The following is an 11,989-nucleotide window of genomic DNA, read 5'->3' on the forward strand; positions in this document are numbered from 1 at the left end:
TGAGCGGGCTTGCCGGCAACAAAGTATTGGAACTAGAGACAGTAATCTACCTATATCCGAAGATTTAGGAATTCTTTTGCAACGGTAAAAACAATAGCTATACTCTGGGAAACCAGATAGCTGTATGCTTGTAGCATTGATCGCCACTAGATTATTGCTTGCGGTCCGTGTGAATTTTGTTGTTTGAAGATGTACTACTCACTATATAATGTACTCTACCGGCGCTCGCGCTCCGTAGGGCTTATCTAGCTGTTGGCCATTCCACGCTTCGCTCACTCGAGCACCGACCCGCGCCCGCAGGCCACGCCGTCGCGCCCTGCATTTGTTTACTCACGTTCGAAACGCCGGCATGCTATTATCTGCATTTAATTTTCAAACAAAGAATTGAATCAGATAAAATCAGTGCACAATGTGGCTCAGTGTTCTTTTAGTGGTTTTGTTATCGCTTATTGTTCTGCTTGCGGTTTTTCATTACGCTTCAAATGGAAGAAAATACTGGCTTCAAAGGAAAGTACTTTACGAAGAACCGTGTCCTATTTTCGGGAACTTCGGCGCTACTCTGACATCCCGACGCAGCTATGCAAAGATGTTAGAATATTTCTATGAGAAGTACAAAAACGAAAAGTATGTCGGCATTTTCCAAGCCCGCCGGCCGACGCTGATGGTACTGGATATGGATATAGCGAAGACTATATTTTCAACAGATTTTTCTAGCTTTAGTGACCGGATAGCATCGTCAACGGATACCAGGCGGGAGCCTCTACTAAGAAATGTGTTCAATATGAGCGGTGCAGAGTGGAAGGCGATGCGGCAAATTATTAGTCCAACGTTCTCTTCAGCAAAAATGAAAGGGATGTTCCCGCTTATAGCGGAGTGTGCCCAGAACCTCAGGAATGTCTTGATTAATTCCCTTGGAGAGTTCGAGGTCCCTGAAGTGATGTGTCGCTATACGACCGATATCATAGGAAGTTGCGCGTTCGGTGTCGACCCCGGATCGCTGAAAAATCCTGAATCTCCCTTCTTAAAAATGTCAAAGAAAATGTTTAAAGTAGACCGTGCCACCATTCTGAAACGCTACTGTCGGACGTTTTTCCCCAGATTGTTCAAACTGCTGAATTTGAGGACTTACTCTCCAGACGTCGAAGCGTTTTTCACGTCGACTATAAGCCAGGTGCTCGAAGAGAGACGTTCCGGCGCCCAAAGATGTGATTTTCTACAATTGATGCTGAATGTACAAGAGACTGAAAAACAGTTTGAAATGACGGATGCCCTAATTACTTCTAATTCTTTTATATTCATGTTGGCGGGGCTGGAGGCTTCTGCAACTACATTATCGTTTTGTTTGTATCAGTTGGCTAAAGACAAAGATCTACAGGATCGGGTCAGGGATGAGATAAAGGAATGTATGGAAAGACACGGCGGTTTAAATTTTGAGGCGGTAACCGCTATGAAATTTACTGCTCAAGCGGTTACTGAGACGCTGCGCCTGCACCCGCCGACGCCGATGGTCACTCGCCTCTGCACCTCACCTTGTGTGCTCTCTGGCACAGACTTGAAATTTCAGCTCAGAAACTCAGTGCTTATCCCTATCCAGTGTTTGCAACGTGATGCCCGCTGTTTCCCGGACCCTGAAAAGTTTGATCCAGAACGATTTAACGATCCCAATCCACCTGCCATTTATGCTTTTGGAGGCGGTCCGAGAAGTTGCCCAGGTAAGCATCATTGTTTCAATGACGCCGCTGTCATGCTGTGATAATTCATTTTTTATACAAACATCCTTTGTTCATGCTTAGATATTTTTTGAAAGTAATCTGTCATTCTCATAATTGTTTTAAAATTGACCGTAAACATTGCGTCTCGGTGCTCTCGATATCTTGATAGGTAATCAATCTTAGAGTTGGACTTTGAACTATTTTGATTAATATCTCGTTTATTTGCTATTTACTGTAAACACGTATTGCAGGGGGTCGTTTCGCTTACCTGGCGGTGGTGGCGGGGCTCGCGGCCATGCTGAGCAAGCTGGAGGTGTCGCCGAGCGCGCGAACTACTCCACGTATTGAATACGACCCCAGGAGTTTCATGCTAAAAAACAAGGGCAGCATATATCTTGAATTCAAGACTTTAGAAACAAATACCGCCTAATATTAAGTCTGATAGTTTAGTTATGTGTTATAGTTTAGTGATAACTTTAACATAAGTAATATTTCTCTATAATGTGTGAAATGCGTACTAAAAGTAATAAGGTGGGTTTTACCAGCGAGTAAAACCAGATATTTAGTAAAGATGAATCATTCATTGCTCTCCCGCACGATATTGTAGAAAAGAGCATCGTCGTGAATCTCGTTTCCGAGTGAAATGCTAATGTATTTATTTGTATAACTTACCTATATTGATAGGATGAGAGGGACTGGTTAGAAAATGCAACTATTGTCATAGTTTGTAGTTATGAATAGTATGATTTACCTGTTTATTAATTATGTACTTAAGTTTTTATATGTTATTACTTGCTTTCATATTGTTTATATTTAAATATAATGTAAATGGATTATATAAATGTAATTCTATGTAAGTATGTTATGTCACCACCCTGTGTCAAAAAATATTTCGATTAATAAAATAACGTTTCTTGTTTTTCTATAACCTAAGCTTTGATATGATATAAAATTAAAATAAATACAATTTCAGACAATAAGAAATCCATAGGTATCCATATAACGAATACAAACAACTAGTTTAATTACATTAATATATTTACTTACTAATACGTACATTTCTGAAAAAAATCCGTTGCTTAATTTGAAAAGTAAATGTGTAACCGAGAAAGATGTACTTTGATTCCGATTGACCTTTCCCTGGTAGCCATATCCACTTGTAACTGGGACATCTGGTCAGGGCCGGATTAAGCATGTCGGGGCCCCTAGGCAGTGCAATGCTCGGGGCCCCCTTAGGCCCTTACAGTCAATTCTGCATACATAATGTTCAGTTTTTCAGTACAGGGAAGTAAGTTTGTGGTTTTAATTTCAACCTTCAGGTGTCGGTTGAGCCGATCCGAATATGCCGAGCGATGTCTTTTTCACTCTTATTGCGTGGACATAAAGCTTTTTTCTATCAGTTTTTGCCGATTCCTTTTTGCGTCAAGTGTGGGGAGAGCCCTTTTTTTCTCAATAGGTAGTTAAATATTGTGCGAGGCTGAACAGCGATTGTCCGACCATAAGACCATACGCCGAGCCACATGATTAAAATTAACGTAATAATATAGATATTCCATAGGTTTAAATGACTATTCATTCACCAGTTAAGCTAGCATGTAGGTACAGGGTCAACCAGAAAAGCAGCAAAAAAACGCGAGCGCAGCGAGCGCGAAATTTTTTGTGAAAAAAAATGTGAAAGCGTGTTAAAAAGGCCGGGCCGGGCCTAAAAATCCGAAGTTCCCCAGTGAGCCGAGCTTTCATGCGAGGTCAAAACCGTGGTTCAGGATAAGCTCAGCTAGAGCACAGACGCCAACCAATGTCTATTGTATTAAAAAGCGAGACGGCAGGCCGAGCTTGGCGCAGCGAGGTCAAAGGCTAAGCTGAAGAAGAGGAGATTTGGAAGACAAACCAAAAATGGAGGTAAAAAGTGAGGCTGAAGGTCGAGCTCAGCAATCTCCACATTACTGAACAAGCCCGAAGCGTACTTATAACCAGCGAGGTGAGCTTTCATGCGAGGCAAAAGGTCAAGCTTCTGAAATCAATGTTTATATTTGTTAAAAAGCGACGCCGAAGGTCGAACTGTAAGAAAGCAGCGCTCTGATACGAACCAATCGTCAAATGTTACTCGACAATAATATGTGTTAAGTAAGAGTTACTCGGAGGGCCGAAGTTCCATTGATGAGGTATTAGGCGGGGACGGGAGCCTGAAAATCGAGTTCGATAATACAGACTTTAAATCTATAAAATAACTTAATTTATATAATCATCTAATGATTGTGTATCTGAGAAACGGATATTGGTCATTAGGTACCATACTTACCATACATACATTACCATAAATACTTAGGTACCATAAAAACAATATTTATGAATTTTGGCCATATGAAACAAATATTGTTTTTGGCGCGCGCGGGGCCGCCGGGGCCCCCTAGCCGAGGCGGGGCCCCCTAGCCGAGGCGGGGCCCATAGGCAGTTGCCTACTCTGACTTAGGGTTAATCCGGCCCTGCATCTGGTGACAAAGGAAATATGCATTTCAAATATTCTTATAAACTGCCTTAATGTGCTGAATGTGCAAGAAGTCTGTTAGAATCGAATATTCAAGTAAAATACCACATAGTTTAACCCTTAAATGCATAGTGATGCATTTATACACACAACATAAACATCAAATGTTATGCATTATTAAACAAATTCTATTTGTTCTTGTATATTATTTCAATAGTAAAACTAATAAATTTTCCGAATTATTACATAAATTTACGCAGTATTTTAATTTATAAAAGTTACATTTGTTTATAGACGAAATGTCGGAAAACTTGGAAAAACCTGGAAGTTGATGATTTTTAGTATGTGATTTTGGGCAGATTTTTCGGGGTTTGTAATTATTTTATATTTAAAAATTTTATCATAGGTACCTAGTAATAAGTAATAATAGTGTACCTTTCTGTTGGCAGTTAAGATTTTTCCTATACCCCTTACTAATAGCTATATATTTCCAAAAATATGATTTAGACTATGCAACTTTTAACACTGATTTCCCAGTGAAAATCGATGATATATTTTTTTTTACTATTTTTCCTAGAAACGGCAAACAATTATGTGATATATATATTAATTTCGGGCAAAACGAAAAAATCATGTATTTAAGGGTTAATAGTGCTTTATCACACAACACCGTCATCATCATCATATCAGCGCTTTATCAGCCGCTGCTGAGCATAGGCCTCTCTTCTAGTACGCCACTTGTCCCGGTCCACACTTCACCTTACCTACTTATATGTCTATTAATGTACGTTTCATGGAATCATATTGACTTAAATGTTTCTCTGTCGAGTTACGGTAATCGGTGCGTCGATTGTTGTTGGCCAGTTCCTAATTTAATGAAATAACATTGACGTATATCTCAGGACGAGCCTGGCGTGCACTAAACATGGGACTAGTTCAGCGGTGTCACACACGAATTCGAGTCAATCGTGCAGTCTAACGCAGCTAGTTGCGACCAATCGCGCGCGTGATGCGAACTCATCAACCAATCGCGTTGTAGCGGTGTCACACCGCTGTACTGGCCCTATTCATGCTCCATTCTTAATGGCCGTAAGGCCAGTCCTGAGTTATACGTCAATGTTAAATAATAATTTAGAATTGTACATAATAATAGTAGAGTTAGAAAAGTCAAAACAAAATGCCTTTACATTTCAGGTGTTGGAGAGTGAAATCTTACAACAGCTTCAAGAATACAACTTTTTGGAAACTTGTATTGAAATATTCGTCGAGTTTTGCAATGAAACAAAATACCAGAACCAAATAGGTAAGTGTCGTGGTGGTTTTACGAGTGTGAATTTAGATTTATGCGTATTTATCAAAACAACAACTGTATTAAATTAACACTTAAATATGAGATTAGATATGATATGACCGATACTGCAATACTGAGATTGAAATAATGAGATGAGAAAGCAAGCACAAGTTGTAAATGCATCATGCTTGTCGGTAGTGGTATATATAAATAAGTACATGATAAAGACATGTTCTTTTTTATTATTGACTAGTTCATGCATTTTAAGTTTTATGGACAGTAGGGGAAAAACTTAAATTTTGCTAAATGACAATATTCGACACACATTTTGCACAGGCCAAAATGACGGATCCAAATTTACCTTCGAATGTAAAATATAATAAACGAACGGTTTTTTCTGATAAATATTTCAACAATTGATGCATTTTGATGAATAATGCATATCAGGACCTTTCTTGATCAGCTACTACTTTGCAAGATTTATTAGAGCTGATGCAATTCCGAATGATATGCATCTCAAGCAACCTAGTACAGTGTAAGTACTTGTAAGTAGCACGTTTTATATTCATGTAAAGAACAATGGCCAGTTATGATCGTTCGCATGATTGGTAAATATTATACGTATAAATCTATAATAAACATGCTCATAACTTATTATAGTACCTATATGCAAACAGCGAAATTATAGGTATACACTACATATACCAGAAGGCCGATTTTGATTTAATGATTTGCTTAGATTTTGATCTTGTTTTGATACGCCTCAGACGATCGCCTACGCTGATTGGTGTGCGCGTGCAAATGCAGTCAGAGCCGTGTGATTAGCCATCTATGTATATCGCATTAGCTGGTAAAATACCTTATGACATCACATCAATAACAAATTATTAAATCAGAAACGGCCTCCTAGGTACTAGAATATCAAAATAATAACAAAAAAATTTCAGAACCTAACGTTCCACTGTCCCTACTCGAGCGTCGTTCAGAACTCGAAGTGCGCGCTGAGAAATGCGCAGATGTGCGTATATCGCCGTCAATCGGCGCGCAAATACGCCGCGCACCGACAGCGTCGCTAGTGGCTGCACTCGCCGATGTCTTGCACAACGTCGCGGCATTCAAACGATGCCCGGTGCAGGCTTGGAACGAGCAGGGGCTGTATCGACTGCTGTTCAGGTATTACAGAGTCCTATGACCTTACAGAAACTTCGCTTATTTATTATTATTTATTTAATAAAATACAGAGTTACTCTTAAATATAGTCGTAGTCCCGCAAAACTCAACAATGAGTTCATAGTAGGTAATTAATTACTACAATATATTATGGTAATGTTTTTTTAACATAGATTAAACTTGTTATTAGAAATGTGTTAAAGTCGGTGTGTCGTTGAATATCGGTGGAACGCACCGCACCGCGCTCTGGCCGCATAGCTTCTGGGCTTGGAAATCACTTATTAAATTGCAATTTATAATTTCAGATGGGCCTGCTTCTGAGCTTAAAACTCACTTATTAAATTGCAATTTATAATTTCAGATGCGCCTCCTGGTCTCGTAGTTCTCCGTTGGACAACAACCGCGTCCGCGCCGCCTCGTGCTGCGCGCTGGTCGCCGCCGCGCCGTATAAATGCGTGCGCGCGTCCCTGGCCGCTACTAAGGATTGCTTACACAATCTAATGATGACACTCACACCATTGGACGATGGTAAGTTCAAGGTTTGGGTATGGGTGTTTGTTTATTGGTACTGTTGTTTATTTGGACAACGATCAAGGCCCGCAATGGGAGTTGTCGTGCGTTAGTCGCTGCAGCGCGGTACTAATACTAAGGGATGCTTGCACAACCTGATGGTGACTCTTACCCCCTTAGATGGTATGTTTGGCTGCAAGGCGCTTGGGTGTTTATGTTTATTGTTTCCTGGTCCTGTCGTTTGGACAACGACCATTCGACCAAGACCGAAGCGGAACGTGTCGCGCGTCGACGATCGCTTGGCCCTGACATTGTTTACATATCGTAATGACGGAACTTATGAACTTGGACTATAGTACGATTTGTATAATAATTAAGTAGTACCATTTAGGGCGTTTTTACTACCCGAAAACCCCGATAAGCTCACGCACACCTTACTTAAGTATTTATTATGATTGAGCCAGTATTAACGTTAGGATAATCTTTTTCTGGACTCATTTTATCTGCTATCAGCTATAAGACATTATTGGTTATCAATCAACAAATTGTTAACAGTTGTGACATCACAATTTTATTGTTATTACTTTATTGACGTACTGTTACTGCTACCGCTGCTACTGCGAAACTTTACATAATCTAACCACGTATATGTATAACCGCGACTGTTCTAAAGTTAAAAATATATTTGACAGTTAAGTACAATAGGAAAATATCTCAATTTCAGACGAATTGAACTACGGCGCACTTGCATCACGAACTCAAGCGTTGCTTCTCCTAGGCTCTCTGCTGCCAGACCGATCGACCGGTGATTCCGTCTGGACGCGGCTGCGGACCGAACCGTCAGCATCGTTCTTCAGTTTATTACTGCAGTGCTTGGAAAGTGATGTCACCGGTAATAAACTACTAATCCTATGTACATTTTCCTGTTCATTGATAAATGTTCTGTGAAATACTTGAACAATTGCATCGTTTCTATGTGTGTTTTACGATGTCACATGTACAGTCACGCGCTCCGTGATTGTTACGCCATTTAGGGTTCTAGCTAAATTGGACATTCCATAAGGTAAGTATGAAATAACTAATTTAGCCAGGACCCTAAATGGCGGAACGATCCCGTGTGGTAACTGTACCTCTATTCGGTACTATGATGTCATCCAGTCTGGTAATACTTAATCTAAAAAATTCCCTTGATGGTTTAAAAGTTTCATGATGTACGAACAACATTTTCCGTATGGTCTGAATTTTCTTCTCTGAGCGTGAATTTAATGTATAATTACGGGTAAATCGATCAATTCGGCAATACTACTATAATGTTTATTTATTTATTACTATAGAATGGCCATCTTTTTCCACTCGCTTTTTAGTAATGATAATTTTCCGTCGCCCACACACCTTGCTTGCTTATTATTTTACAAGTACCAACATTAGGCCAACAATGTAAATTTATGCTTTCAGATTTCCAAGATGCAGCCCTATTCTGTCTCACCCAACTCTCACAATCAGCCGCAAACCGCAAACACCCTGACAAGACACAAGACGAATCCTGCATACAACTAATGGAGAACATGAAAGCGCTTCGCTTCGATAATCGGGACCTCAGCGCTGGCGACGCGAAGGATTGTCGGCCGGAGTATTTAGTCGAGGAGCTGTGCCGGTCCCTGATGCAGATTCACCAGAATATGGCTCTGCAAGGGAACGTGCATGAATCTAGCCAAGGTAAGGATTTTTTAGTTTTGTGTTTGTGAAGGTAAACATCGTGAGGAAACCGGACTAATCCCAATAAGGCCTAGTTTACCCTCTGGGTTGGAAGGGCAGTCGCTTTCGTAAAAACTAGTGCCTACGTCAATTCCTGGGATTGCCAAGCGGACCCCAGGCTCTCATGAGCCGTCGCCAAAATGCCGGGACAACGCGAGGAAAAAGAGAGTGTGGATACAGTTTAGTAGTAGCGAAGAGAGTGTTTTTTTTTTGAAATGGCAGTGTAAGCAGTCAGTATCAACGATTAATACATAATATCTGGGAGACCGAGCTTTGCTCGGAAAACATAAAAACTCAAAATTGCGCGTTTTCCCAGATATCGATTTCCTACATCAATATTTCGCCCCCGAAAACCCCCATATAGTAAATTTCATCGAAATCGTTAGAGCCGTTTCCGTGATCCCCGAAATAAAAATAAAAATAATAATATAAATAAATATATGATATAATATATAAAAAAACGATGGCACTTTGTTGGTGTCTGACTCTAGACCCCTAAATCGCGGAGTCCCACAAGGCTCCATTCTCGGACCCTTACTTTTTATTATATAAGCATTGTCAATATCACTTGTATGCGGATGATGTTCAGATGTACTACTCGGCCCGTCCTTGTGACTTTACTGATTCAATTAATAAAATTAATGAAGACCTCGAAAGTATCTCCGCTTGGGCTGAACAAAACAGTCTGTTGCTAAACCCTAATAAGTCAAAGTTTATGATTTTGGGTAGTAAAACTCCAATTTCTCGAATCTTAGATGGTAGCCCTCAACTAAATATTAGAGGCTCATTAATAGAGCGAGTAGAGGAGGCCAGAAACCTGGGTATAATAATAGACAACCAGTTAAGGTTTGAAAAGCACATAGCAGAGCTAGCCAAATCATGTTTCTGTAGATTGAAAGTATTGTATCAAGTAAGAAACCTTCTAGATGAAAAAGTTCGCTTGACATTATGCGAATCGCTCATATTGTCTAAGTTAAACTACGGCGATCTGGTGTACGGGCCTCGTCTGCAACAAAAAACTCGTCGATTAATACAACGAGTTAAAAACGCGTGTTATCGATATTGCTACAAAGTTCCTCCACGGAGCCATATCACACCGTTTTTGAACAAATCCTCGGCTCTGAATATGGCATCACGTAGATATTTACATCTTGCTTGTCTTCTCTTTGGCGTTATAAATTGCAAGTCACCCGAATATCTTTATTCTAAAATAAATATTTCTTCTTTTCACAACCGACACGCCACAAGATCTACTCGACGTTGCATTTTAGAAGTACACCCTCATAGGACGATTGCCTTTACCGGTTGTTTCCGTTATCTCGCGACCAAATGCTGGAATGATATCCCTCCGCCTTTAAGACAGCTTAAATAAATAAAAAAAAAACATTTAAAAATCACTTTAAAAAAATTCTTCTTGAAAAGCAAACCGCTGGGATTCCATTCGGCTATTTGGTTGCAGATTTTAGGATATAACATGGTGGGGCTTACACACAGTACATACGGGTCAATTTTTTTTACGAATTTTTACCTCTTATCTAAGTATTTTATCAAAAATTATCACACGACATGCACAAATACTCACACTGTACGATTGTTTCCGACGTACGTAAATACTTCTTCGTGAATATATTCTTTGTTGTGACCTGGGTCCCGGCAGAAAATCAGTGCTTTGCTCGAAAGAGCGAAGCGTATCACTGAGCCGTGACCCTTTTGTCCTGCTGCAACGCACACAGTTTGTACCTACCTACTTTTATTAAATTTTACTTTTGTACCTGTATAGAAATGACTATGTTATTTTCTTTGTTAGTGTAATAATTATTTTGTTTTTTTTTTTTCCTTTTCTTCTGTTATGATGATTGTGTGTAAATTTATATTGTGTGTCATTGCAGCTGTCAAATAAATGATTTATCTATCTATCTATCTATCTATCATATATTGGTATATAAATAAATAATAAATATACAAGAATTGCTTGTTTAAAGGTATAAGATTAGATAGATAAGCACTTCTTTTATTCTCATTGTAGTCTGTACTTATATACACATCGCATCTCACCGCCGTTCGGATCTGTCTAAACCCCCCACTGATTACCAGTCCGCCGAACGATATCGGCCTGTCAGTTGTTCGGAGCTGTCAACTTTTTGTTCTAACTGACAGGCCGATATCGTCCGGCGGACTGTTAATCAATGGGCCCCTTAAGCTGTTAAAATTTCAATGATTCAAAGCATTTTTGCAAATCTCGTGTTACAACGATTTATCTTACACCTAGTCCTAGTACACACAGCAACACTCTTAACTGTCCATCGGTGGACCTTATGCCTTTTGTAATAAGGTTTACGAAGTGTCAGTTAACAGTGTAGGCGATGGTACTTAGTATGTGTTAGTATGTAAATTCATCGGCAAAAAACATATCATTGCGAAATATGTTCGTCAATACTGTTTGTAATACTGCTGCAGTTAAAATTTAACTTGTTACTTGAAACTTTATTTATTAATTAGATAAGATACGGAGCAAACTAAATAGTGTTCCGCTCAAATGATAAAACGAATTGCATTCCATTTGTTGATTAATTCCATTCAAAGGTAAATAGTTACAGATTAGATAAATCTGGTCAAGCTGCTTTGTTTTTGTACCGTTATCGTAAAAAAAACGATGAAGGTCTTTAGGTAAATAAGAGGGACACTCATCGTTTTCCTTTGTCATTTATAGCCTATCTTTTCTATTGATATTCAAGAAATACCTAGTCCATATTTTGAATAATCGCTAGGTTATATAAAGGTGAGACGCCATGAGACGTCATGAGCAGGCCTCAAACCCCCGCCCACCTGGGGGAGCATACACCTGCCGCGTGTGTGGTCGCGGGATCCTTTCTCGCATAGGACTATATATTTAGCCACGAACGCAAGTGTCGTCATCAGGATGCTGCTTAAAACATCTTACATAGATGAAGAGGCATATTATATTATATATTATACTAGCGACCTGCTCCGGCTTCGCACGGGTTAACAAATTATACATAAACCAGAAACCTTCCTCTTGAATCACTCTATCTATAAAAAAAAACC

The 11,989-nt window shown here is 39.5% G+C and overlaps 2 protein-coding genes across 2 annotated transcripts in view; both read left to right on the forward strand.

Annotated features, from left to right (window-relative positions):
• Positions 1 to 11,989, forward strand: part of LOC134648850 (rotatin-like) — a 45,604-nt gene that overhangs the window by 25,325 nt on the left and 8,290 nt on the right. The window contains exons 23-27 of the mRNA XM_063503431.1: positions 5,392 to 5,500; positions 6,436 to 6,661; positions 7,020 to 7,186; positions 7,893 to 8,060; positions 8,624 to 8,884. Coding sequence (XP_063359501.1) covers positions 5,392 to 5,500; positions 6,436 to 6,661; positions 7,020 to 7,186; positions 7,893 to 8,060; positions 8,624 to 8,884 — 931 coding nt within the window. The remainder of the gene's footprint in view (positions 1 to 5,391; positions 5,501 to 6,435; positions 6,662 to 7,019; positions 7,187 to 7,892; positions 8,061 to 8,623; positions 8,885 to 11,989) is intronic.
• LOC134648832 (cytochrome P450 6a2-like) lies at positions 255 to 2,160 on the forward strand. Its single transcript, XM_063503406.1, has 2 exons — positions 255 to 1,712; positions 1,964 to 2,160. The coding sequence occupies exons 1-2, from the start codon at positions 410 to 412 to the stop codon at positions 2,140 to 2,142; spliced, it is 1,482 nt and encodes a 493-aa protein (XP_063359476.1). The 5' UTR covers positions 255 to 409; the 3' UTR covers positions 2,143 to 2,160.

Source organism: Cydia amplana, chromosome 6 (assembly GCF_948474715.1).
Source record: "Cydia amplana chromosome 6, ilCydAmpl1.1, whole genome shotgun sequence".
Taxonomy (NCBI): domain Eukaryota; kingdom Metazoa; phylum Arthropoda; class Insecta; order Lepidoptera; family Tortricidae; genus Cydia; species Cydia amplana.

What these genes read in the sequence shown, in the direction of transcription:
- LOC134648832 (XM_063503406.1), top strand. Translation starts at nt 410, where the DNA reads ATGTGGCTCAGTGTTCTTTTAGTGGTTTTGTTATCGCTTATTGTTCTG. An exon ending in CGGTCCGAGAAGTTGCCCAG is followed by an intron (nt 1,713 to 1,963) that starts GTAAGCATCATT and finishes CACGTATTGCAG; the next exon opens with GGGGTCGTTTCGCTTACCTG.